We start from the raw sequence: 27739 nt of genomic DNA, 5'->3' as shown, positions 1-27739 counted from the left end.
TCGACCCCCAGGGTCTGCCAGCCCAGGCAACTCTGCCTTCTGCCTCAAATCCCGAGCCAGGCTGTAGCATCTTTGAGCCTTTGACCGGGGGTGCTGTACGCTTCTGGGCAGTGGCCCCAGGTGGCTCCCAAGGTGTGCTTTCCTGGGAAGGCCTCTGCCCTCCTCGGGCAGCCCCTGTACTCTGATCTGTTGTCGCGGTCATGGTTGGTGGCCCCAGGCTGCTCCTTCCTCCCATGGGCCTGGGTGGTCCTGATGTGCCAGCCGCTCCTGACTGTTGACGGGGGTGGTTGGGCCAGGCCTGGACAGGAGCTGTGCTTTGGGAGGCGCCATGTGGTCCAGGTTGGCACTAGGGCAAACTGGGGCAGTGATGGGGAGTTTTGGGGGCAAGACTCAGAACACCCACTGGCCTGCACCTGTCCTGGAGGGTCTGGGAGTCCCGAGAGACTGGGCCCAGAGACACCCCATGTGGAGCCTCCTGAGACGCCTGGGGCAGCTGGGGTCTCCCTGCCAGAGCCTCTGGGCAGCCCTCTGCTTCCATACCACCGTGTGTCATTCGTGGTCTTCTCCGCAAAATGCTGCTTTGAATGTTTCCTGGACAAGAAGTTGTAATTCACATGCCAGCTGCTTTCAGCTTAGCCCCCACTGCGGCTGCACGTGAGTGACAGATGGTGGGAGCAGCAGCCCAGCCTGCTGCTCAGCCCTGGCGGTTCCTGAACCACGTCTGCAGACACACTGGTGTGTGTGCGCCAGGCCCTGGTGTGAGCAGGTGTGCCCGCAGGTCCCCGGCATGTGCTGGGCAGCACTGCAGGGCTTGTATGGTCAACCCTGTTGGCCCTCTTGTCCATTTGGCGTGGTGGAAGCCTCCCCTGGGGCTGGAGGAGTGGGCGGGGCCCCAGAGGACCCTTGCCCGGCAGGCCAAGGCTGGGGGCTGGCAGGTGACCCTGCCAGGAGCCGAGAAATGAGGCTTGGAGGCCGGCTAGGACCCTGCTTCTAGATCCAGAGTTCACCATGGAGCTGTCAGGCACAAGGGTGACACTCAGGCTGAGGGCCCTGTTTGTGTAGGACTCGCAGTGCAAGGGAAGTGTGTGTTGTGTAACCCTGTATGTTCACATGTGTCTGTCTCTCCCATGTGCCTACAAGGCGGTGTCTCTGTGTGGCCGTGGCGGGGCTCCATGCCTGCACCCAGAAGCATTCCATGTTTCTCTGTGGCCATTTGTGTGTGGGTCTGTGTTTTGTCCTCTTAACTGTCTGTCTGGAGGCACCTGTGTGTGTCTGTGGATGCAGCAGTTGGATGTGTGTGTGCCACACTGCATGTAAGTGTCCATCTGGGAGCCCGTGTCTGGACATGGCACCAATGTGTCTATATATGTATGACTGTGGTTGTGCAGTGTGTGTGTGTGACCTGTGGCCATGTGGCATTGTGCGTAGGTGTGTACATTTGCACACACCTTGCCGTTTGTGTGTCAGCATTTAGGGCCTCAGGCTCAGGAGGGGTCACGCTTGTCCTTGCCTCTCCCCACAACGTCCCTGTGCTAGGTGACACAGGGTATTTGTTGTCTGACCTGGATTATAGATCATACTTAAAAGTTTAATTTGCCAAGATTTATCCCCAGCAAATCCCCAATTATTGCCCGTTCTCAACATCATATGTCCCGAAAGCTCTCCAGCACGCCGCCAGAGGTTCGTTAGTGCCATAAAATTAGTTAGAAAGTAATTTTCTTAATTTGACTGCTTGCAACCAAGGACACGAGGATCCATCTCCTGCTGAAGCAGGGGACTTGGGAGTTTCTTTATTAAAGAGAAATGAGGACCTAGACGCCTCACAGGCAGGAGGCTGCCCTGCCCCCACCCTGAGTGTGTAGCCTGCGGACAGGGCTGAGGACACAGGTGATCCAGTGTCCGGGCAGGTGTCCTCAGGGTGGGTGTGGTCGGGGAGGGGGCAGAGAACCCCTTGCAGCCCCCACTGTCGGGAGGGGCCTCCGCTCAAGGTCACACTCTGAGCTCAGACCCACTACCCACTCCAGGCTCACCCAGGCTTTCCCTGCCAACCCCTCCCATCCAGTCCCCGCACCAGGCCCCTCGCTGTCACCCTCTGAAGGAAGCCTGCCTGCCCCAGCCCACGGCACCAGAACCCAGCCGGCTGCTGGCCTCCAGGTGCCTCTCCCACCCTCACTAGCTGGATCTCAGCCCGAGCTGCCGTCCTCCCACCCTCCCTGGGCTGGGGTACAGCTCTCACCTCCAGGTTCTTCCTCCCCTCAACGGACATTTATTGAGTATCACCGCCACTGGAAGGAACCAAACAGCCAGTGTCCCTGCCCCTGGGGAGGTGGTGAGCGCCATGAAGACGCTTGAGTAGCCTGGCGAGACCTCCCAACCCCGCCCTGACACGCAAAGGCCCTGCGGTGGGAGGGGTCACCACCGGCAGGAACAGCAGGTGGGCGGGCTGGGAGGTGAGGCTCTAACTGGGTTCCCAGCAGAGCTGTGGTGGGATTGAGAGAAGGGAGCCGCCTGCCTGTACCCCGGCCAGGCAGCCTCCACACCAGGTGCAGAGGGCCGGGGGTGCTCACCAGAGTCGGGTGGGGCCCCACCTGCCAAACCACCAGGGTAGCCCCCGCGCACACACATACATACGCACGAGGCATAATTAGCTTATTGGCTTGATTGCCTTCAGGGGATTTCTGGAAATGAATTTTGGCTCGTTGGTTGGGCTGCTGACAGTTAATTTCTCAGAGAGCCTGCTAATCTCCCATTACCTCCCCCACAGCACCTCCCATCCCCGGTCTCAGGCAGGTACACTTTGGGCTCTTGGTACAGTTGAGTGTCATCTTGCTTGGGGCCACGAGGGCCTGATGCAGCCTGTAGCACACCCCTGGCCAGTCCCTTCCCCTGGGAGTCTGGGCAGTTGGACAGAGTGGAAGCTAGCTGCTGGTGTGGCCCAGGCAAAGCTGACATGAGGGCTGGCAGGGCCCAGGCTGCTGCTGTGCCAAACAAGCAGTTGCTGAGGAAGCCTGGGGGGTTGGGGGCTCATTTCGGAAACACCTAGACATCTGGGGGGTAGGGTCATGAAAGGCTCTTGACGTCTGGAGCTTGATGCCAGCTCATGGTTGGCGGCCTCTGTTCCCCCGACATGGGGCCTACCTCCATCGGCTGGTTGGACTTCCTTACAGCATGGCGGCGGGTTACCAGGGTCCCGAGAGCCAGGAGGAAGCAGTAGCAGTGGTGTGGCCTAGCTTCCTGATGCTCTGTTATCACAGCCTCCCCGCCTCTGTTCATGGGGAGAGGCTGTGGACCCCTCCTATCTGTAAGAGCTGTGTCAGCAACTCGTGAGAGGGGTACAGGTGCATGGCAGTCTGAGGAAGTACAGGCCACCACCCGGAGCCCCTACCCATCCTGACAGGGCCTGTCACACTCGCTGGGGCACAACAGCTTCTACTGGGGAAGACAGGCATGCACACGTGTGTGTAACAGCTAACAGCAGCCCGCACACATCTGCCGAGCACCTGCGGTGGCCAGGCCCTGTCCACTGTGGTGATGGACGAAGCCAGTCAAGCTCTTAGCACAACAGCAGGGCCGTGTGTCCCATGGGCTCTGAGTGCCTATGTGTGTTGACACGTGTGTGCATGCACTGGAAATGGTAGCTGTGGCTCTTGGCTCTGCACTCAGGTTTCTCACCCCGCCACCCTCATCCACGGATAGAAGGGGCACAGTCTTGCTTTCTGGGAACTGTGGGCCTGGGGCTTGGGAGGGCAGGCAGAGAGACTCCTGGGGATGGGGTACCTGGTCGGCCGCATGTGGGTCACTAGCCAGCTTTGCTCCATGAGCCAGGGACAATTGTGGTTGAAGAGGAGGTACGGCACGTGGTGGGGAACTCGACTCTAGTGAGCATCCAAGGGCGAGAAAGCTGGTGGACATGTGCCCAGGGAGCCCCTGAGCCACGCTGAGACCTGCCTGCCCCATGCCCACCTAGGAGCAGTTCAGCCCCCCTGACAGCAGAGCCATCTGCTTGCTCTGGCCAGCGCGGGCCTCCCCTGACCCACCCCACACACAGCCATGCAGTGCAGGCTCCATCTTTATGAGGCAGGTTTATGACATCCATTACCCTGCTCCTTGGGCACTTCTGAGCAGCCGTAATTTGTACAAAAGCAATAAAAGCCCATCAGGCTCTCCCTGGAATCAGAAGCTGAATGCTCCTCTCGCCTCTGAGCGCAGGACAGCCCTTCAACCGCTGCTGGGAAGTGGCCGCTGCTCAAGGGTCACCAGGGACAGCAGGAGTGGGGTGAGCAGTGTCCTTACCTGTGGTGCATCCCCAGCCCATGTCTGGCCTGCTTCTTGTCAGAGGAGCCACTGTCCACCCACCCACCCATCTGTCTATTCCTGTGGCAGCAGGAAGGATGTGGCCTTGGGGGCCTCTGTTCAGCTTCCTGTGGGCAGGCTCTGGGCAGTGGGGGCTATCCAAGCAACTGGGCAGCAGGTTCTTCCTAAAGGGAGAATAAGATAAACAGACCTGCAAGATCAAAACAGTCAGTCCCAAAGGAAATCAGCCCCGAATCTTCATTGGGAAGGACTGATGCTCAAGCTGAAATGCTGATACTTTGGCCACCTGGTGTAACAAGCCAACTCATTGGAAAAGACCCTAATGCTGGGAAAGACTTAGGGCAGGAGAAGGGGGCAACAGAGGATGAGATGGTTAGATAGCATCACCAACTCAGTGGACATGAATTCGAGCAAACGTGGGGAGATAGTGGAAGACAGGGAAGCCTAACGTGCTGCAGTCCATGGTGTAGCAAAGAGTCAGACACGACTTAGTGACTGAAGAACAGAAGGTGAGCAGGTGACCTGCACAGTGCCGTAGACGTTGGTGGTGCAGGCAGAGGGGTGCTGGTGTGGAGGGATGGATGCTAGACTTAGTGAGGGTGCTGGTAAAGAGGGAGAAGAACTCAAAGACTCGGGATTTGGTGTGAGTGGTTCCAAGTGGTGCTGCAGTTGTCCGACAGCTCTGCCTGCTGGGGCCGTCATGTCTGCGTGCTCTGGGCCCCTCTGCAGGCAGCTGGGTCCTTGGCACTTCCTCTGCTGTCCCACATAGAGGTCAGCCTGGCTAGGGCAGCATGCCATCCCCCTCAGGGCTCTAGCATCTGAGCTCCTCCAGGGGTCCTAAGGACCCACCCTCCTGGCCAGGAAACTTCTTGTGGCTACCTTCTGTCCTGCTGGACGCTGGGGTGGGAGAAGGAGGCGTCCTGTGCTCCCTGGGGGTCCCCGCCCCACTGCTGTGTTCCACTTGCCCTCTCATGAGACAGCACCCCAGCATGGGCTGGGGGGAGGCCGTTCAAGTCCTCACACAGGTCATAGGTTGGGCTGGCACAGACCTGGACAGCCACTTGCTCCTGGGAGCCCTGGGCACCCAGGCCCTTGGGCTCCGGGTGCTTGTCCCAGCAGGCCCGCAGGGCCCTGTGGGTTAGTGAATCTTCTGACTCCTGACTCTGCTCTGTCAGGAACATGCCAGAGCCTCCGAAGGTCATGTGTGGTCCCCAGGTGTCACATGAGCAGGGGAGGAGCAGGGATGGTAGAGCCAGAGGCACTAGCTAGCCACTGCCCACTGGGCAGCTGTACCACAGGTCCAAGGCTCTACAAAGCCCCAGGGGCTGAGGGGCCCACTGGGCAGGGCTGAGCAGAGTCTCAGCTCGCGTCAGGAGAGGAGGGGAAGCCGCCAGGCTGGGTGCCACCCGGTGCCCCAGTCATCTCATCTGTAAGAGGGAGGAGCCACGGTACCCAACCCACAGGACCGTGGGGAGAATAAGCAAGCCTGCCAGGCTCCCACTGTTACTCTCTGCTCTGTGGGGCAGGACACTGTCACACTCCACGTGTCTGTCCAGGGCATCACTGAGGCCTGTGGCCTCTGTTCCACTGGGGGCACAGCCCTGATGGGGAGTTGGTGGATGCGGTGGAGTTGGTGGGAAAACTGTGCCAATGGTCAGGGGCAGCAAGGAAGTCAGGCCAAGGGCAAATGCGTGGTGGGGTGCAGGCGTGCCAGGGCCCCGAGAGGAGGAGGTGAGGGGCCTGCCAACCCACAGCTTCAGCCGGCTGGTCCCAACCACCCAATCCGTCTGACATTAGCACTCCTCTGGGCAAGCCACCCCATGGGAGCTTTGGTGAGCAGTCAGCCAGGCAGACTGGAGCTGGGAGGCCCTCTGCTCCAGCTGGGGGCCTGAAGCTTCAGGCTGGGTTGACCATCAATTGCTAAGTGGCCAATTGCACTGACTTAGTTACTTAGGACACCCACATTCATCACAACAGTTTCTGAGGGCCAGGCGTTCAGGAGCACGTGGCTCTGGAATTCTCTAGAGAGCAGCCTGTTAGGGAGTAGGAGGCCGAGCTGTGGACAGCATGGTCACTCTACAGTGAACTCTGGGAGAGCTTGTGGGGGCCATCACAGCCCCCTTAGCCATGCTGGGTCTTCGCCAGCTTCCTTCCCGACCCTCCAGTCAGGAGACAGCTTCTGCCCCTGGACTCACCCCTCCCACCTCTCTCTGCTGCTGCCACCCTCCAGAGCAGCTGCGGGGGTGCGAGTACATTCCTCTCCTGGCCCAGCCGGGGGTGCAGGCAGACCCCAGCCCCTCAGATTAGCACAGAGCAGTTCAGGTCCCCTGGAGGCCCCAGCCGCCCTCGCCCCTTCAGATAGCACGACCTGAAGAACTCCAGTCCAATCAGGGCCTGTCCCAGGAGGCTGGACACAGACACTCTGGACAAGCCTGCGGGACCCCTCAAGGCCACGGCCACATGTGTCAGGAACCATGGCTGGAGGGACAGTCATCCTGGGGAGCAAGTGGGTGACGAGCCTGGCCAGGCCGCTGGGAGCTGAAATTCAATTATGCAGAACAGGCGGGGCTGCTGGGACCCAGAAGGTTAGGGATTCATGTTAACACCGTTCTGGTTAAGACTTTTTGTGTTGATAAATAATTCATAAGGCAGTTAGCGCTTTGAGTCTGACAACAGGAGAATATATTAATACAGTCGACTTCAGAAAGGTCAGCGGCGGGCGACAGGGCCAGGGGCCATCTTTTATTCATTCCTGACAGAGGCTCGTTCATTATTCCAGCCCAGTGAGGGCTGATGAGAAAGGGAGAGCCGGCTTGGTGTGACACCATCCTCGGTGTGTGGGAAGGACTGGATCCAGGCCCTGGAAAGGCCCCTAAGGTGGGGTCCAGGGCCACGGGGTCCTCTGAGGGGCGCCATCTGTCCCCCTGCAGCTTGGGCATGGCTGGGAGAGGTTGGAAAGTAGATCCTAAGGTGGCGGCTATTGGCTGGCCCCAAGTCTTTGTGGCCCCCTCACTGTGGGCCACCTGCCACTCCAGGCCCCAAGGTCAGAGGATTGAAGAGATTCCCACTCTCATGGGTGCCGTGGAGGGAGGAGCTGATGGGCAAGAGAAGTGGGTACACAAAGGAGATGACAGAGTAGGGGAGAGGATGTGGAGGGGGCCCCCAGAGGCTCAGGGTCCAGGGGTTCCATCTAAGGGGAGGCCCGAACCAGAGGCTACCTGAGGGATGGGCGTTCCTCAGGGAAACAGCGTGCACCAGACCCTGCCCATCATGTAAGTGTTTGTGTGTCAGTGAGTGTGAGTCGGCGTGTGCGTGTACATGGCACTGTGAGTGCATGTGCTTGTGTGCAGGTGTAATTACAACGTGGCCGGCCAGTTGCAGGAGCAGGTTGTGGCCCTTGAGGCCTGTGGAGATTTGGATACATGTTTGCGCTAGGAATGAGGCGGATGTTGGCCGCAGCACTGAGCAGTCATGGGAGAGAAGTTTATGGGGCAAAATGACTCATTCACGCTGTGAGTGCCAGGCCTGGGTTCCAGCGTGGATCCTCAGAGCAGAGGCCGTGGGGGGCTCCAGGTGCATGTTCTTGGCAAAGTCACCTGCAGGACCATGCCCCAGTTCTCCTTGGTGTCTGTGGGAACTGCACCCAGAGAAAATGAAGCATAACTTTGTGTTTTTCATAGCAGTTACAGTCAAGGCTCCAGTGATAAGCAGGTCTTCAGCTTCAGGAACTTTGATAGAACATTCTGGAATTGTGTGAGATCCAAGGCAGTGTTGTGGGGCTGGCCCCTACCACAGGCAGCAACCCCACTCTGTGTGACACCCAAAGCCCCCTCTGGGTTCCATCCTCTGGAGACCCCATGAGGGGAGGAGGAGAGTGGGACTGGTCAGTGGTCAGAGCAAGAATCATCCATGTGTTCCTTCATTCATTCCCTGCTTCCGCTGTCCAGGGTCTGTATGTACCCACCTGAGCCATTGATGCGTTCATTCCCTGCCCCCAGTATCTGGGGTCTGTGTGTACCCACCTTAGTCGCTCATTCAGTCACTCACTCCCAACCTGCTCTGGACTGCAGGAATGAGCTCTTTGTTCTAAGGGAACTTGGGTTTCAATAGAAGGAGGCTGATGTTAAGTAAATTAGCAACTAGTTGAAGATTGGCTGCAGGGTGAGTTCTGGGCTCTGACTAGCGCCGTGTGGGGTGCTGCTCCACACACAGCTCAGGGAAGGCTGAGGAAGGCAGCCTGGCAGGGATGGGGGTGAGGCAGCTGGCAGGTCACAACGGCCAGGCCTGAGAAAGCCCAGAGTTCTCTTCCAGGTTGGAGGGATTGGCTTCTTCTGTGCCGGCCTCCCCTCTCATCAGGCACCAGCTGCACTCAGACTCTGCCCTCTGAGGACAGGCCACACACTGGCCACTCAAAAGCCACGTTGTCCACAGCAGCATCCTAGGCTCGGGGCCTGAGATGCTTCCAGGCTTCCACCAAGCCTTGTACTGTCTCTGTGGGCTTCCCTCCGAGCTGCTGTCAGCCACATCTGAACGTGCAAAAAGAGACCCTGGAGGCAGGAGCAGGGTCCCCAGCCTCTTGTCCCTCAGGCCCTATGAAACCCACTGCCCTGGTGGCCATCTCTTCTCAGCCAGGCTTGGCGGCCTCTGTGTCCCCAGAACTCTGCTACTGCCCTCCATGAGCTCCCCACCAGCCGAGGCACAGCTGGACGGATGGGTTAATGGGGCTTGCTCTCCTGGCCCAGAGAGGCCATGGGGCAGGCAGGTGGGCAGGCAGTGTGAAAGGGGCACCTGCCCTGGGCAGAATCGGGCCCCTCTGTCCTTGCCGCCCCCACCTGTGATGGATGGCATTTCCCCCCAATGTATCCCTGCTCGGTGGTCTCCTCCCCACCTTCTCTGCTCACAGAGGAAGCTGCACCCTGGCCTTTAGGATGCAGTAACTTAATTGCTCATTAATTGGGTAATTAGTGCTTTGTTTTGCTTTGAAAGCTAAACAGTCATAAAAAGTGAATTAGCTGAGTAAATAAGAATAGGGTTTTCAGGATCCACCATCCAGGTCTCCTGCCTAATTGATCAGGAGTTCCTGGGCTGAGGTGGCCAGAGGCAGGACTGGGACCTCCATCTAGTCTCAGCTGCCACGAGGGAGTCGCTGGCATGGGGCCCTGACCACATGGGCCAGGTTAAGACCATGGCTTTAGGAGCCTGCTCACCCACCCTCTAGCTATGCCCTGGTAGGGCTTCCAGTCACCCTGCCTCAGTTTCCCCATCTATAAGCAGGTGGATCTGTGGTGGGGACTCAAGAAGTGTGGAGAAGCAACCCCAGTGAGCAAACACAGCATCAGCCCACACCCTGTGGTCTTCTAGGCCCCTGCCTTTCTCCTGCCCCCACTCCTGCCAACCTCATAGCCCCAGGGCTCGCCTGTGGTTCTGGGGAGGGTGGATAGTGGCACAGGGCCTTTCGAGGCTTGGACCCAGCTCAGGCCCCTGCTCACTGGCCACGTGGCCGGAAGTAAATCCCTTTACCCTTTGAGCTTCTTCTCATCTCATGAAGTGGGTCTATACTGCAGCAGGCATGGGTGGCTGCAGCCTTCTCCAGCCATGTGCCTGACTCTCGCCGCTTTACCGCCCCACACTTCAGACCTGGCCACCCGACGACCATAGCTGCCCCGGTCCACAGATGGGACTATGAAGGCCCCAGCACTGCCCTCCTGGCCACCTCCACCCCTGAGAGCCCCCGGGGTCTCCTGACAGGGCCGGGGAGCCTGGCTGAAACCCTCAGCTACGGTGCTCACTCCCAAGGTGGAGGTGAGCATACAGGATGAACAGCAGACTTGCAGCCCACTCGGGGTGGTAACCAGACAGTGCAGCCTCCTCCCAGGCTGCTGCCCACCTGGGGTTCACGCTCCTCATCTGGCTCCGTATTGCTGAATCGCTTAACTGGAATGTGTTCTGCCTCCCCATGGAGCGTTTGCAACAAAAATGAAGGTGACACCTCCGCCTTTATCAGCAGAGAAGGATGGATTTCCGCTCTTCTCTCCCAGTTCTTCCAAGGTGGCTCCAACAAGCAGGATGTTTAATAAGCTGGGGCCGATGTGTGGAGCCACAGGAGGCTGGGAGCCCCGAGGACAGATGTGTACTGCCCACATGGACACCACTCCTGGGCCCCATGCACACGTGGCACCATGAGGCCCCATGGCAGGTCTGACTCTTCAGGTGCCACGCATTCGCTGGGGCACCTGGCGAGACACTGTCAGGTAGAGCGCCCATTGGATTGGATGCCAGGTGCTCACGTCTGAGAAACCTCAGAGTGCGACTCCCCATGTCTCGGCACACACAAGAACACGCCCTGCGAGCACTACCCGCACCAAGGACCGGTGTCCCCTGAGCTTCCCCAGGTGCCCCACAGCACACCTCCAGTCTTACGGCTGAGGCCCAGGGCAGGGGTCAACACCACTGCCCAGCGGCTCAGGTCTTCCTCCCCTCATACCCAGGTGGGCTGGACAGAAGGTCCTGTCGCCTTCCACTCACAAGCAGACCATGGATCCTGCTGACTTCCAGTTGGCAGCTGCTCAGGCCTTTGCAGATGACAGTGCCCACGGAGAGCCCAGCCCAGGCTGGTGTGTGGGGGGGTGCGGCCCCCCTCCGCCTCCTGGCAGGGCTGAGGGCAGGGCCTCCAGGGCCTTTGCACAGCATAGGTCCTGCTGCTGGGACAGGGACCTGACCCATCTCCCCCTCCTCCCCAAGCGCCAGGCCACGCTGCCCCTCAGCCCTCTCTGACCCCTGGATGGAGGCTGGGTTAGGCGTGGTCTTAAACACCCTCCCCCCAGGGTAGATCCTCTGTCTCCATTGTACATGGAGGGACCCTACTTGTCCCCACAGGTGACTCTGGGCCAGCCCTGGATTCTAGAACGTCTGCTGGGAGCACAGGCTCAGCAGCGAGGTCTCCCTGCCCATGAATTTTTCATGCCTTTGTTTGAGGAGTGGGAGACCGGCAGCCTTCCTCAGCGCTGCTGTGACACGGTAATTAATGTTCACGCTGAGAGAACAAGGCCAGTCTCTGTGGCTGCTGAACGACCGTGTCAGTTGGTGGGGGGTGATCAGCGGCGCTCACCCCATGCAGATAGCTGCCCAGATTTCTGGAAGAGACTCGGTGATGGGGCTGAGCCCCGCTGACCTCCTGTGCAAGTGCCCTAGGGGAGCAGGCACCGTCAGGGGGTGCCGAGTGTGTGCAGGCCCGGAGGAGGACTTGGGTGCCTCCAAGTGCTGGTCAGATAACATGCAGGAAGGGGCTGGGGCAGATCGTGGTGATGGCGAAGGTGACAAGGGTGATGATGGAGACAACAGCGAGGGTGAAAGCGACCGTGGCGATGGTGACAACACTGACAAAGGTGATGAAGGTGAAGCTCATTCAGTGACAATGAAGGAGGTGATGGCTGTGGCAGCAGCTCACAGTTACAGAGCCCAGCCTGCCAGTCAGCTGCTGTTCTGAGCACTTCACTGCAGTGACTTGTTGAACCCCAAGCCCACCCCACTATGGAACCCCTCAGCCCTGTCTCTACAGATGAGGAGACTGAGGCTCCAAGAAGTGAAATGAGTGGCCAACATCACCGTAAGTGGAAGAGTGAGGACAGAGCCCCAGGATCAGGCTCCAGAAGCCTCTGTGTGGCCATGTTCCCAGCACGTAACAAGGACCAGCACTCTGGCCCTCGACGTCAGGAGAGGCAGGGTGGGGTAACAGCGGAGCCCCCAGGGAGGCCTGCTAGCGCTGGGCAGAGCTGTCATCTGGGCGTGTGGCTCCCCATTCCCAGTAAGAGGCAGGATTTCGTGAGGAATCTCCAGATTTTTAAATATTGGCAGCGATTCTTTTTTAAACATTAGGACAATGGAAACCTCATTTAGCTTTTGGTTTCTTAAGCCTTGTCTCAAGGCCTGTCCACCCATGGATGGGGATCAGGGAAGGCCATCAGTTAAGCCTGGGAAGTACCACGTGTCCCTTGTTAACATCACTTCTGTGAACATGGGCGACACACAGCAACCTCAGACATTGCAGGTCACATCTGTTAGCAGAGTAACACAATGGCCTGGGACATGGAGGAGCTGAGCTCGGGGGCTCTGTGATGCAGGTCCCTGAGCTCACGTATGTGTCTGACCTATGCTGGGTGGTCACAAGCTCCCCCCAGCCACTCTTTAGACTCACCTGGGTCCGAGGCATTAAGGCTGACATAGCCTGAGGTCTCTCGGGTGAGCTGAGGTGCACTCAGACTAACCCTGGGCTGACTGACAGATGGGCAGAGGGGATGGCCCTGGACGAGTGGTCCTACTGCTTCGTTTGCTGGCTTGACTACGCTGGGAGGAACTGGTAGATCAGTAGAGAGGTGTGGTTCCTGCTGAGTGGGATTGGAGTTAAGGGCAGGCAGGGAAGGTTGGGGTTGACGTTGGGCTCTCATCTGGGCCAAATAGGGCTCCCCATCTAGCCAGCAGCCATTATGGTGAGGGATACGAGCCAGCACTTGCAGGGCTGGGAGACACCTCCTTGAAACTCCCTGGGTTAGGGCCTTCAGCCATTCCAAAGGGGAGGGAAGCCCTCATTCTCATCCTTCTTGGAAGACAACAGTAATTACATGGAGTGGTGGTGGTGGTGAAAATACCATCTCACTGTATATGGTAATGAGTATGTGCCCAGCCCTAGAGCTTTGCACGTATTCACTCATATAAGCAATACAACAGTCCTGTAGGTGGGCCGTTTTCTGTTTTACAGTTGCACACCTGAGGCACAGAGAGGTCGTGGCACTTGCCCAGGGCTGCACAGCTCAGAGCAGGCATCTGCCCCAGAGCCGGTGTCTTGCCCTGCTTGCACACCCAGCACTTGCCTAGGGTCTGGCCCCTGCTCTGTGGGCTCCCTGCCTGGACCCCCACCCACACCAGGGTGGCAGTTTCCAGGGCCGCCCAGCCCAGCCCCGTGAAGGTCGCCTCGCTCAGGCAGTTCCCGCAAGACAGATGCGGCTCTCTTTCCCTCCTTGTCCTGATTAATTGCCTCATTCAATTCCGACTCTATTGCAGTTAAACATTAATTCAGTAGGACTTAATAACGTGAATTCATTTACGACGCAGCCTGTGCTGGCTGAGAACGGTGAGCTGTTTGGTTAATTATAGGCTCCGTGCGCTCGCTGGAAGGCACTATCACCCCCTCCTCAATGTCAGATCATTTAGCTGTCACCAGTGGACCCGTACGAAGGTGCAGGAAGGCTGTGAACCCAGGCCTGGGGGTGCTTCCCGGGGAGGCCGAGGGACAGGTGTGCTGTGCCCTAGACCCAGCCTCCTGACAGCTTGATGGGATTGCAGTTTCCACCTCGGGGCTCCATGCCGCTAATTAAGCATAAAGAGGCCTGATTGAGGGTCTCCGGTAGCTCCGCTATTTCTGAAGGATCAGAGATAGTTCGTGCCAGCACTTCTCCAGGCCCCGCTCCCCACAGGCAGCGACCCCTTGGTTCCCTCCACCCTGCTTTCCTGAAGTGCCGGTCACATGGTTGCACGCAGTCCAGGCTCTGCACGTGAAACTCTGCATGTTCAGGCCGCTCACCTTCCTGCTCTGCCTCCCAGGTGTCAGCCAGCCCTGAGGGGCAGGGGCCTCTTGCCGTGGTTGTCCAGCCAGGAAGCTGGGCCCACAGCCCCTTCTGCCTTTTGTGAAGGGACCCCCACCCCCCAGAGGTCTCGGATCAGGCCCTGCAGGGTGCACGTCAAGGCTGGGGGGCAGAGGGTCCATGCAGCTGCTCTCAGCTTCAGGAAGATCCCCCCAGATGCCCATCCCTGCTGCCACAGGTTGGGGTCCCCACTGTCCCCAGGGTCACTTTCCCACCACAGTGAAGCCCTAGGCAGGCTGGCACAACTCTGTGAACTCTTAACTGTACCACTCTAGCCCTTAGCCCCGGGCATGGAGGTCGTGTGCCCCATTGCTGAGTGGGTCTGGGGTAGACCCCCCCCAGAAGCAACATGTGTCTGGGGAGCACCCCCACATGTCTGCCAGGGTCCCATCAGCCTCCTGTGAGTTCCAGGGAGATTTATTTTCAGCGGTATAATTCACTTGACACAAACATGTCACAATTATAGCTGTGGGAAGAGCTTCTTTTTCCTTTATATTCTTTTGGGGGAAAATTGCTGTGGTTTCTAGAGCAGCCTTTCTTTTTAGAGCTCTATGCTTACTGGGAATTGAAAACAAAGACATGTTTACACGATTGTCACAGTCTTTCCTTAACCAGCTGCCCTCCCGTGTGTAGTGGTTTCTACTGGGGCGTCTGCAGGGGCCGGGCAGTGGGAGCAGGCGTCCCAGGCGCCCCCACCCTGCCCCCGCCCTCGTGTTGCTCCGAGGCTGGGCTTTGGCGTCTTCCCTCCCCTGAGCCCTTGTCCATGGGCTGCATAGCCACTGAGGAGCCCCTCTCATCTCACCGCTCCCCTCTGGGAGGGGACCAGAGGGGAGTGGGGCCTCCTCCATGTGTTTCCTGGGGTTACCTCGTGGCTCTGGGCCCGCCTGGGCCTGGGGCGGTGGCTGGTCTGTGGCTCCCCGGTCACATGTCCTCCTTTGTCTCACCTCTGCCTCGCCTACACCCTTGCCCTGCCCCCACAGCAGGGTCTCAATGGAGCTCTGACCCAGAGCTTGCCAGGGGCCCCCAGATCCCTCCCAGCTCCTGGACAGCCCCATCCCAAATCTGAGGCCCCAGGTCAGGGTGGGGTTCTGCCTGAGCCGCCTCCTCTGGCCCTCCCTGCCCCCAGCCCACACTCACCTACTAGCAGCCAGCCTGCCTGTGGGACACTGACTCCCCTCTCTCTCTCTCTCCCCTCTGCAGTGCGACAGCGAGAGCGACGGGGATGACAAGGTAAGCCCCCCACGCTCACTTCACCTGCCCTTGCTGCTGACCTGGGCCCTGGCAGGCTGGGCCCCCAGAGACCAGGCAGAAAGGTCGTGGTTCTCCTGTGGGGTGTGCGGAGGGTGGGGGTGGCTTCCTGGGTGTGGAGGCACCAGCCTGGTCTGGCTGAGGATGCCAAGGATGTCCATGCTAGTGCTGCCCAGGCTCCCTGGGACTGCAGGACCGTACCCCAGTTCCTGGCCTGTCTGCAGCCATGAGTCCAGGGTTCCCTGGGATCGGGGCACCGTGGACAGAGTAGGGGTCACAGTCTGTTGGGCCAAGTGCAACCCCCAGTGTTTCCAGGCTGGGGATTACAAACATCACCCCCAAACAGACACTTCTGCTAATAGCAGCAGCACCTGGTCCCTCGAAATCCCCCCAGTCCCCCATTTTCAGGAACAGTGAAGTTTCCACTGTCTTGAGGTTTATGCAGTGGGCAGTTAGCACAGGGACAGTGAGGGGTCCTCCCACAGTGCCAGCGCCCTTCTGCATTCCTTTCCACAGCTCCTCCCTTGGCCCATGGGATTCGGGAGTCCTTCGTCCTGGTTATCTGTCAGTCCCTGTGTGTCCTGGGGGTGGGGGAAGAGCTCTTGGCTCAGCAGCTGTTCGCAGAGCACCTGCTGTGTGCTGAGCTCTGTGGGCAGGGATACAGTTGGGGGCACCACTTGGGACTGGCTCTCAACTTGGAAAAGCAGCAATGGGCATGAGACTCAATGGATGCACGCACCTAGCACTCACTCATCTGCTTGTCCCAAAGCACCATGGGGCAGGACCTGTCATTACCCGATGTAGATGAGGCGACTGAGGCACAGAGAGTGTAAGGAACCTGCCCAAGGTCACACAGCTGGAACCCAGGCAGTCTGGCTTCACCATCTTTGGTGAACAAGTGAACAGCCCCCCTGAAGAATCTTAGGTGGTGAGACTGGCAGAAGGTGGTCACACCGTTGTGATGGAGCCCCTGGTCCTCAGGGTGGGGCCCTGGGGGCTGGCACTCTGCACCGGAGGACGAGTGTCCAGGCAGTGAGGATAGTGCACGTAAGGGCACTTTGTGAGAGGTGGGCGGAAGGGCTGCTGAGCACTATTGTTTGGGCAAGGTTTTGTGAACTGGAGCGTGGTTCCATCAGGAGGTCTGTGCGGTGGGTGTGTGGTCCTCAGTTGCCACCTCCCTGGTGTGTCCTGGCCTGCCTAGACAGGAGCTGTGGATGGACAGATGGCCAGCCCCTCTCCTGCAGGCTTCATGCTTTAGCACAGCTCAGCCTGTAAGCAGGTAAGGAAGCATGGAAAGAACTCAAAGCCTACCTGGCAGATGAGCAGGGTCACGGCAGGCCGGTAGAGCACACCTGGGGTCCAGATGACAAGCCTCACAGCAGGGGTACTGATCTGGGCCGGGTGGGTGTTTATTCCAAGGGCGGGGAGGTGTAGGTAGCGATGGGAGTCACATGGTGGATAGAGGAGGTGTGGGTGTGGGCATGGGGGAGGTCAAGGATGTGCTGTCCAAAGTGAGTTGGCCCACTTTGCCAACTCTGGGGTCGCTGTGGTCTAGACCATCCTCGGAAGGTGGTGAGAGGGCAGGGCAGCTGGGAAGTGTCTCTGGTCCTGGGTGCCCTCCCCTCAGCTGTCCTGTGAGTGGACAGGGCATGGTGGGTGCCGGCGAGGTGAGCCCCAGGCTGGGTGCCGTGTTTCCACCGGCGCTGTCGCTCCTGATGCCTGTAGTGAATTAGATCATAGCACCTGGGAGAGGGCCATGCTGGCCCGTTGCCCTCAGCGCCTCCTTTCATTTAAAACCAACTTGCAGGAAAAGTGCTCTGAAGTCGAGGGCTGCTCTGAAGGGGTTTCTGAGACCCTGAGGCTCCTGAATGCTCTTTCCAGAGCCACCTTGTCAGCGCTGGCCCTGTCAGGGTTCTCCCTGCACCCTTGGGTCCACCGTCCTGCAGGAGGCAGGACCCTGGGAGTGGAGACCAGGGGCTGGAAGGGCAGAGCCAGAGCCCAGCCGCACATGGCCGCCCCGAGCACACACACTGAGAACTTCATGGGGCCATCAGCTCTGAGCATTGAGGCCGGCGGGCTGTGACCGAGGGCGCTCGGGGGGGCTGTGGCTTTGGCTTCCTCTACACTCACACACACACCCTCGAGCTGGCCCAGAAACTCACTCTGGCCAAGTCTGGGGGTGGTCTGGAACCTGTGATTCTTTCTGGCGATTCCCCGTGCAACCTGAGGGAAGAACTCCACTCTGGAGGGTCTTTGAGAAGTCTAGGGTCCAAGTCCCAGAGCCCTCTGCTGGAAGGAACTGGCTGGGTGCTGTGTTGGGGCCTCAGGGGGTCCTGAGGAGGAAGGGCTGAGTCCAGTCTTCCTCACGCTGACTGGGCCAGGGCCACGGTGGCGGGCCCTGAGTGGGCTGCCCGGGTGATGTGGGGACACACCCAATCCCACGTGCGACAGCCCCTGGCTCTGTTGCAGGGCCAGCCAAGGTCAGAGGAGGGAGAGAGAAGCCGCCCACTCTCCATGCCCCGGTGTACCCACCTACTCCATGACTGATGGGGGCTACAGTGAGCGAGTTAGCGCAGAGTGAGTAAGCCTGTCTGCTGCTGTTTGTTTGTAAGGAGACGCGTCTGCAGAAGTGGACAGAGCCACGTCATGCTTTAGAAAGCCCCTTGACTGGTAAGCCAGGGAAAGGTACAGGTTTCCTCCCAGGTCACCCAAATTTGCCTTCTCCGTGAGCATGTGGGTCTCCTGTGACACTCAGTTGTGTCCCTGGGCAGCTTGAGATAGAGGCCGGAGGCCAGAGGCCAGGGCTGAGATTCCATGCAACTGACAGCCTTGCCACTCAGCCTAGGCAGGAGGGGTCCTGGACGGAGCCACATGAGCTGCCTGATGGAGGGGAGGTCATGGGGCTTCGCAGAGCAGTCCCCTAGGACAGGGGCTCACTCTAGGGCTCCAGGGTATTCACCAACCAGCATGGCTGAATCTTGGTATTTCTGCTACTGGGATGGGGATGTGCATGGTCAGAACTGACTGGCCCCCAGATCAGTTAGGAAATGTGTTTACTTCTGTAATGGAAACTGGACTCAACAGTGGCTTAGTAGTTTCTTTTTCTCACCTAAAGGCTTGGATGTCAGCCTTCTAGGCTGGCATGGCCTGTCTGCAGTCATCAGGTTCCTCTTTCTGCTTGGCCATTCTTGGCAAATGGCTTCTTCCTCGTGAAAGTGTTAGTCAGTCAGTCATGTCTGACTCTTTGCAACCCCATGGACTATAGCCCACCAGACTCCTCTGTGCATGGAATTCTCCAGGCAACAGTACTGGAGTGGGTTGCCATTCCTTTCTCCAGAGGATCTTCCCGACCCAGGGATTGTTGAACCCAGGTCTCCTGCATTGCAGGCAGATTCTTTGCCATCTGAGTCAGTAGGGGAGCCCTTCCTCAGAGTGACCACTTAATCCCCAGGGGCAGTTCTAACACCAGCCATCTGCATTCCCTCTTCTCACACCATTGATCTTACAGAGTGACTGATCACCTAGGTGGTGAGGCAGGGATGATGTTAGTGCAAAGTGTCCAGTGGAGCTGAAGCAGAAGGAGGGAGGGAGGGGATGAGCTCAGAGGGGTCACGATGTAACAAATAATCATGGCAAGAAGTTCAGCTTTTGTTTCAAGCCCTGTGGGGAACCACCATCCTGGGAGGTCCCTGCCACACAGCCTTACCCCGGCAGTGCCCCCTGGGGACACTAATTTTGCACTAAGGGTATCAACTGTGGTTCAGACTTCTTGGTTTCCTCCGTGGCAGGGACATCTGGTTACTCAAGGCTGTTTGGTTCTGAGTCGAGGTGGTGGGTATGGAGAGTTTGGATAACCAGAGAGACCTGAGTGCCTTCTGTCCTTTGCCCGAGCTGAGTTTCTGGACGATGAGTAACTTCCTCTGGGCCCATCAAAAAGCACGCACAGGTCAGAGGGCCCCAGCAGACACTCGCCCAGGACCTCAGCCAAAGTGACCATCCGCCTCCCCACCCCAGTTTGGCTGGCCTGTGGCAGGGCCCCCTCCTGAGAGCATAGAGAAGGCCTCTGCCCCCAGCAGTGCTCCGACTGCCTTCCTCCAGGAGCTGGACGGGAGGAAGGCCAAGTGTCTCCATAGGGTATCCAGGATGGCCAAAGTCCTGCCTTTAGGAGACCGCAAGAGCATGGGCGGGACGGAGGACAGCGTCCACTTACAGCAGCGCCCTGGCCTCCCCCGGAGCCTGGCAGCCAACGGGCCAGGGGGCAGCTCCCTGCGCACCCACGGGGGTGCCTCCCAGGACAAGTTAGAACAAGCTTAACCTGTTACTTTCCTTGGCACAGAGCAGATGTGAAGCAGCCAGTTGGAAGCCACCTGGGCTGCTCTGGGAGGAGAGGTCAGTGAAGGAGGAGCAAGCTGGGCGTGCAGGTGGGGCGGGAGAGTGAGAGGCTGCAGCCGATGGGGTCTGTCCACGCTGGCTCACCCACGTGCTGGGTGCTGGCAATGCCATGGCAGGCAGAGAGGGCGGGAAGGAAGGTCCAGGCCCATCTCTCCTGGCCAGTTTGCTCCAGTATCTGAGGCCAGATCGACCTGCCCCTCACACCTTGCCCCTACCCTGGGCTCCTGCCAGCCCACCTGCCCCTCCTCGCCAGCCTTGGGTCTGCCTCTGGCTCCAGGTGCAAACATAGTGAGGACATTGTGCCTCCCAGATACAGTCAGTCAGAGACCCAGACAGACAGACAGATGGATGGAAAGCCTCTCCACCACCTTTCCTTCTGAGGGATCAGGCCCTGCCCTGGGGGCAGCCCATGTTCTGGGCTGCAGGCCCCTCTCACCACCCCAAAACATGTGGCTCCCCCACACATAATCCCCCACATGCTTCCCCATGCTGCCCCCAAGTCCTGCTCTGGGCACCAGACTGCTGGTGGGGAAGGCGGCCGTGCTGCCAGGAGGCTCTGGAGCCCAGCGGCCAGATGGCTGTGGTTGGAGTCTAACTGCTTTTTTATTGGAAAAATATGGGGTGAAAAATTGTGTGGGGCTCATTAGGCAACCCGCTGGCCTGGCCAGCTGCCGTCTGCCTGAGCGGCCCAGCGAGGTGGCTGGCCGGCCAGCACCCAGCTCTCTCTGGAGGGCTGTCTGTCTGTCTGGCCTGTCTGCCAGGCTCATCCCCCTCCTCCCCAACTCCACCAGGACATGCTCCCCGTGCTGGGCTGCAGGAACCTGGGAGGGGGCGGTCAGGCAGCTGGCTGGAGGGCCTGGGGCCCTCTGAGGGCCAGACTCCCACAGCCAGCCCTCTATCCTCTCAGCCTTGGCTCTTTGCTAAACGTTGTGAACTGGGCATCATGGTGGTTCCTGCAGCCTGGGGTGGAGGCAGGGATTCCAGGGGTTGGTGCTGGCTGCTGAGGTGGTCTGGCCAGCTTCTCAGCCCCAGCCCCGCTCTCACCCCCACTTTAACCCCCACCCCCTCTCCCACCCCAGCACATCCAAAGCCCCGGGTCAGCATGGCTGCTTCTAGGCCCTCAGTCTGCAGTGAGCACAGACCCCAGTCCAGGCTCAGCCTTCTCTGAACCCCCATGTTTTCATCTCTGAAATGAGGCTTAGCAGGTCTACACCTTAGGTCCCCTGTGACGACAAGCAAAGGGCACACAGACTGACAGACAGCGCCTGGCATGCGTCCCCGCTGCCATCAAGGGGCACTGCCCCTCTGGCCCTGCCAGCACCATCACGGCCGTCCCCGGCTGACACCCCCTGAGAAATGCTCAGCACCCAGTTCCCGCGGGACACCCCTGCTTGCCCTCGGAGCGCCCCTGCTCACAGAGGTTTTCCTCCATGTGCCTGGCCCGGCCCCACTCCTGAGGACACCTGCTGGAGTCCATAGGAGGCTTACCCACCCTCCTCTCTCCCAGCCACTGCCCCCCTCCCAGGCCAGATGCTGTGGGGACAGAAGCGCCCAAAGCTGGTGCTCCCCAGGCACCCTCACCTCAGCACCCCCACCTGCTCCTCAGAGGAGCAGGGCGACCTCACAGGGGTGTCCTCACAAGGATTGGGAGGGGCTTGCACTGTGACCTAGGGCTGCTCTGCCCAGAGAGTCTTCCCACGGGTCTGCCCAAGGAAGAGCCTTTGGCAGTTTGCTCTCTGAGGGTCTTGGGCCAGCACTGGGGGGTCATGCATAGATCTCAGTAAGGACTATGATCTGGTGACTAAAATGTAGCCCATACCTCCTGGGCCCTGCCCACGTCGGTCATTCTCCCCCAGCTAACCCTCTGAAGTGACGTCTGTCCTACAGCCCAACCCACAGCGAGGAGCCTGAGGGACTGAGCAAGGATCTGCCAGGACTGGAGTCCCCAGGGAGAGTCAGGCTACTGCAAGGATTCTAGCTGGCCATGGCGAGGCCTGGGCTAGAGATGCAGGGGTGGGGGTGGTCCTCGTGTCCTACAGCTGTTATAACAAACCACCAATGACCTAAAGCAGCTCAGGTTTGTACTTCAGGAGGTCAAAAGTCCAAAATGCGTCTCCTTAGGCTAAAATCCAGAGACCCGGGGCCCTTCAGATTGCTGCACCTGTCCTGCTAGTCTCGGAGGAGGCTTCACTGGGCTGGGGGCACCCAGGGCCTGGTGCAGGCGTGCAGGGTGGGTGGTCCCTACCTTGGGGCAGGTGGGGAGGCTGGTGGGAACCATGGGATTCATCAGGACACAGGCAAAGACCAAGCGCACAAAACAAGTAGATGCTTTCGGACATAGTCAGAGCTTGAGAACAAATAGGGTGGATGGGGCAGGGGTTAGAGACAGCCCATCCCATCCCCCCAGACTTGAGGCTTTTCCCTGCATGCCCCAACCCTGCCACAGCAGAGAGTTGGATTAGCGTCCACAAGAGGGCTCCGCCCTGTGAGTCCCATTCCCTACCCCCATCCCACCTCCACCCCTTGGTAGGACCAGAGGCATCGCCCCACTCAATGCCTCCCACCCCACTAAGGGACCTGCAGACCAGAGCCCAGTCCCCATTCCCAAGTGAAAGGGCTTTGTAGTTGTTCTGATTGAAAAGAGCCAAGCCTGCCTCCCGCCTCTAGCACTCCCTCCTGATACCCAGAGCTCATGGCTCCTCAGGGATGGGCTGGTCAGGGTGCCCACCTCATGCTCACGGGACTCGAGCACCACACACTGGGCGGCTCAACCCACAGCAAGTCACACTCTTCAGGGTTGCGGACACCCAGGGCCTAAAATCAAGGTATGGGCAGGGCTGTGCTCCCTCCGGAGGAGCCTTCCTGCCTCTGGTGGCCTCAGGCTTCCCGAGCTGGTGGAATGGCTTCCGTCTCCGCGCCTGTGGTCATGCAGCCCCCCACACCCCCATGACTGTCTCCTCTGTGCAGAAGAACGCAGTGATAGGACTTGGGCCCCCAGTCTAGGACGCTCACCTGGAGATCCTGGATCCCACCTGCCAAGACCCTCATTCCAAATATGGCCCCATTCTGAGGTCCTGGCTGTGCTTGTCTCTGGGGGCCACACTCAGCCCAAGGCAGGCTGCCCTGTCCTGCCCACAGCCATCTCGTGGACAGCACAAACTGCAGAGGGCTGTTGTGGCCACAGTGCCAAGGATGGCAGAGGGGCCACTGCCTTAAAAGCTCCATTCTGCATCCCCTCAACTGTACTCCCAAGCCCATCACCAAGCTCCCTCCTCCAAGGCTTTCCAAAGGGTCTTCTCAGTTGCATGAAATTTCACATCTCTGGCACAATCTGCATTTACCCCCTTGTAGCTGTTTTGCACTAGATTTCCTTTTTCTGGTCAGTGAGGAGGGCAAACCAGCCCTCTTAGTGACCTTCTGTTGTTCAGTCACTATGTCGTGTCCAACTCTTTGTGACCCCAGGGACTGCAGCCCACCAGACTTCCTTGTCCTCCACAATCTCCTGGAATTTGCTCAAGTTCACATCCATTGTGTCAGTGATGCTATCTAACCATCTCATCCTCTGCCGCCCCCTTCTCCTTTTGCCTTTAGTCTTTCCCAGCATCAGGGAAATATTGAAGCTTCGGCCTCAGTCCTTCCAATGAATATTCAGGGTTGATTTCCTTGAGGATTGACTGGCTTGATCTTGCTATCCAAGGGACTCTCAAGAGTCTTTTCCAGCATCACAGTTTAAAAGCATCAATTCTTCGGCACTCAGCCTTCTTTATGGTCCAACTCTCACATCTATACATTACTGGAAAAACCATAGCTTTGACTATACGCACCTTTGTCGGCAAAGTGACATCTCTGCTTGTTCATATGTTTTATAGGTCTGTCATAGCTTTCCTTGGAGCAAGCTTCTTTTAATTTCATGGCTGGAGTCACGGTCCACAGTGATTTTGAGGCCCAAGAAAATAGTCTGTCACTGCTTTCACTTTTTCTCCTTCTGATTGCCATGAAGTAATGGGATTGGACACCATGATCTTCGTTTTTTGAATGTTGAGTTTCAAGCCAGCTTTTTCACTCTCCGCTTTTAGCTTCATCAAGAGGCTCTTTAGTTCCTCTTCATTTTCTGCCATTAGAGTGGAATCATCTGCATATCTGAGGTTGTTATTTCTCCCGGCAATCTTGACTCCAGCTTGTGATTCATCCAACTCACATTTCCCATGATGTACTCTGCATGGAAGTTAAATAAGCAGTGTGACAGTATACAACCTTGACATATTCCTTTCCCAGTTTTGAGCAAGTCAGTTGTTCCGTGTCCAGTTCTAACTGTTAAGTCTTCACCCGCATACAGGTTTCAGGAGGCAAGTAAGGTGGTCTGGTATTCCCATCTCTTAAGAATTTTCCACAGTTTGTTGTGATCCACACAGTCAGAGGCTTTAGCATAGTCAATGAAGCAGAAGTAGATGTTTTTCTGGAACTCCTTTGCTTTTTCTTTTTTTTTTTCTCTTTGCTTTTTCGGTGATCCAGAAAATGCTGGCAATTTGATCTCTGGTTCCTCTCAGTGAGCATTTGTAGATTTTTCTGGCTTTTGCCTCTTTCCCAACACTGGATGCTAGTGCAGACTGTCAGCACTCTGCCCCACCCCCCCATGCCCTTTCCTCAGCTGAGCCTGCCAGCCTGGCTGAGAGGACCTGGGTTCCATTCCATGCCCATGAGCTCACTCTGTATAAGGCCACACAGCCCCTTGGCAAGAACTAACCAAGGCGGAGAAGCTGGGCCCAGGAAGCCTGTCCCCCCTCCCCCCAACCCCCGAGCCACACTGGCCTCCTCACATACATAGCACCCTGTCTTGGCAGGTGTTCCTGTCACATGGCCCATGGGCCTTCATCTGTAGCCCCTTGCATCCACTTGCCCCTCTGAGAGTTAGCCATGAGGGAGCCGGCTGGCTGTCACCATCTTAACCTAGCAGAGGGAAGCCCAGCCACTGACTGAGTGGCAATGGGGTAGGTACTCCTAGTGCCTCCTGGTTGTGGGTGGAGCATCCTGCATGGACCCCGTGACAACGCCTCCCCTTGCTCTGCCTAAGGACAACAGACACAGAACATTGGTTGCTGACCCCGGAACTCTCGGTAACCATGCTGCTGACCACAGGCCGCGAGTGGATTACATCTGTCTGGCCTGAAGGTCTGAGAGACGTCCCTGTGGTCTCCAACAGCTGCCTTCATTCTTCCTGCTAATCTAGTCCCACTCTATTTCTTTCTAGATTTCTATCCTCATTAGGTCTTCTCAGATCACACCATTCTTCTTTCTAAAAGGACTTAAAGATGGTCCTGCCTAAAGTCTGGTTTTCCTCCCAAACCAGAGGGTGGGGCCAGGATTGCAGCCATTCCAAGGACTCAGTGCCCATGTTGGACTTAAGAATGATATTCGACATGAAGCCGTATCATTACAGGAAGACGGGATCTCCTCCAAGGTCTGAGGCAGCAGTAGGAGAGGCCCCAAGACAGGAGCCAAGGGGGGACATTGAGACCTTGGTCACACTCAGTTCTACCAGGGTGATGAGGCCGGGCTAGGGCTGGCGAGTCTCCTAGCTGCTCCCACTGGTTCCTAGCACTGGCCTAGCCCTCCGTTCCCACCTGCTCTCCCCACCCCCACCCTGGCTCCTGGAACCTGTGACAGCCAGGGGTGGGGTCTCCAGGTAGCTGGAGAGGCTGGGTGCAGCCTGGCTGCTCATCTGTAGGACACATGACAACGGAACACCTTTGGGGGCCCAGAGGATTCAGTTGCTCAACTGCACGGCGCCTGACCTGGTGCACCAAAGTCACCATCTCGGAGTTCTAAGCTCCGTCACCAGCTGCTGGCTGATGTCTCCCATGGAACAGTCCCTGTCCCCAAGTCTGGAGGGGTCCCACTCCCTTTGATCCCCACACCTGCTTGTCACAGCAGCTCCTAGCCCAGCTCCTTGCACCTCACCTAGCCCTGTGGTGGCTCCTACAGCAGGGCCTTCTTAATGACCTCACCATCTCTGTCTTCCTCAGACTCCACACACACCTCTTCCTGTCACTCAGCACAAGTGCCTGAGCTCCGTCATGGCCTCGAGGCCCTGTGCCCCCACCCCACCTCTATGGAAGGCCCTGCCAGGTTGTTCCTGCCTCAAGGACTTTTGCACTGGCTGTGGCTGCCCCAGAGGACTCTTCCACAGACCTCCCCTCAGCTTGGCCCTTCTCCTCTTTCAGGTGTCATCTCAAATGCCCCTCATGGGAAGTCTCCCCCAGCTGCCGTTCAGCTCATGTAATGAGCTGCCCACCCCGTCTGACTCATTGCCCATTTCCCAGCGTATTGCCCATCGCTCCCACTAGGCTGATGCTGACTCGGGCCTGTTGATGGCACGTCTGGGCAGCTCTGGAGGCCCAAGGGCTTGTTCTTCTGCATACCATCCCCTCATCGGGGTCCTCAGTGTGAGGATAGCTGCTGTGACAGATTATCACGAACTTGGTGGCTGAATACTACACTGTTATCTCTCAGTCTGTGGGAGTCAAGTGGACTGGGCTGGTCCCTCTGCAGCTCCAGGAGAATCCATCTGTGGTGTTTCGGAGTTTAGAGAGGGGCCCACACTCCTGGCCCCTTTCATCTTCACAGCCAGCAGGCAGCGTCTTCCCACCTCCCCCTCCCACTAGTAACAACCCTGTGATTAAACTGTGCTTATGGGGTCGTCATTACGGATGTGAATGTTGGACCATAATGAAGACTGTGTGCTGAAGAATTGATGCTTTTGAACTGTGGTGCTGGAGAAGACTCTTGAGAGTCCCTTGGACAGCAAGGAGATCAAACCAGTCAATTCTAAAGGAAATCAACCCTGAATATTCATTGGAAAGACTGATGCTGAAGCTGAAACTCCAATTCTTTGGCCACCTGATGTGAAGAGCTGACTCATTGGGAAAGACCCTGATGTTGGGAAAGATTGAGGGCAGGAGAAGGGGGCGACAGAGAATGAGACGGTTGCATGTCCACTGACTCAATGGACATGAGTGTGAGCAAACTCCAAGAGATAGTGAAGGACAGGGAAGCCTGGTCATGGGGTCACAAAGAGTCAGACACGACTTAGCGGCTGAACAAAAACAGCATGGGGTCATCTCCCCATCTCACAGTTAATGGAGGACCAGCCTCAATTCCACTTTGCTGTGTAAGGTTCACAGATTTCCAGGCTTAAGGCCCTTTTGCTGCTGACCCCAGAGAGGTATGTAGGGACACCCCACTGCATGAATATCTTCCGCTTTGCTGCCAGAGGCCTTGGAGCCGGGCCAAGTACTACAGCCCAGCTCAGTCATGGTGTGGTGGGCACAGGAGCATACAGGCCCGCAGACACCCCCCAACCTCCAGCCTGAGAGTCAGGATTCTCCCACCAGAATCCCAAGTCCTAGGTCCAGCCTCTGTTGCTTTCCTGGAGACAGAGCATGTTTTGGTCAGACTGCCAGGGTTCAGATCCCAATTTTGCTACATACCAGCTCTATGACCTCCAGCAAGTCACTTCACTTGTTTCCTCATCAACTTGTTTCCTCACTTTGTTTCCTCATCAACAAAATGGGGATGACTGTAGTATGTCCTCAAAGATAAGCATGAGGGCCCAGTGATTTCACGTTTAGAAGCCATTCAGCACAGTGCTGCTTGACACACACCAAGGGCCACCCACATGTTATTTTTATGGCAAGAAACTGAGTTTGGAGGGATGGTGTTTTAGGGGGCAGGGTAAGGGGTAAATTGATACATGTAAATAGTAATTTAGTAGAGCAAAAGGACTTAAAAGCCCCACCTAGAGGCTGGCACCATTAGCCATTTGTTCTGTAAGGTTGGAGATTTCTTGTAGGCTGTGCAAGTGCATGTGTTTGCCAATGTCTTGCCGCCTTTTGAAAAAGGGGGCACTGGCCCAGCCCTCACAGCTCTGGAACTGGTTCCCATGGTCCCAACTGAATGGCTGCGCTCTTCCCTCCTGAAAGGACCCACCTCTGATCGTTCAGCCTGGGGCAGGTATATGCAGGCCCTGAACCTGGGCTCTGAGCTGTGGGTCCCTGGATACCTCACCAGAACTGGCACCCTAGTGCCCCCAGTCCCACAGCAGCTTAGAGGTGGGGCTCTCAAACTCCTTCCACAACCATTCCATCCCA

The 27739-nt window shown here is 57.8% G+C and overlaps 1 protein-coding gene across 26 annotated transcripts in view; it reads left to right on the top strand.

The window, feature by feature from the left end:
• Nucleotides 1–27739, top strand: part of FBRSL1 (fibrosin like 1) — an 83379-nt gene that overhangs the window by 36375 nt on the left and 19265 nt on the right. For all 26 annotated transcript variants that reach the window (XM_070475001.1, XM_070474989.1, XM_070475013.1 and 23 more), the window contains one exon: nt 15153–15182. In XM_070475001.1, coding sequence (XP_070331102.1) covers nt 15153–15182 — 30 coding nt within the window. The remainder of the gene's footprint in view (nt 1–15152; nt 15183–27739) is intronic.

Source organism: Odocoileus virginianus, chromosome 12, assembly GCF_023699985.2.
Source record: "Odocoileus virginianus isolate 20LAN1187 ecotype Illinois chromosome 12, Ovbor_1.2, whole genome shotgun sequence".
In the NCBI taxonomy this organism is placed as follows: Eukaryota; Metazoa; Chordata; class Mammalia; order Artiodactyla; family Cervidae; genus Odocoileus; species Odocoileus virginianus.
Note: the sequence above shows the minus strand (reverse complement) of the source record. Positions and strands in the feature narration are given on the sequence as shown.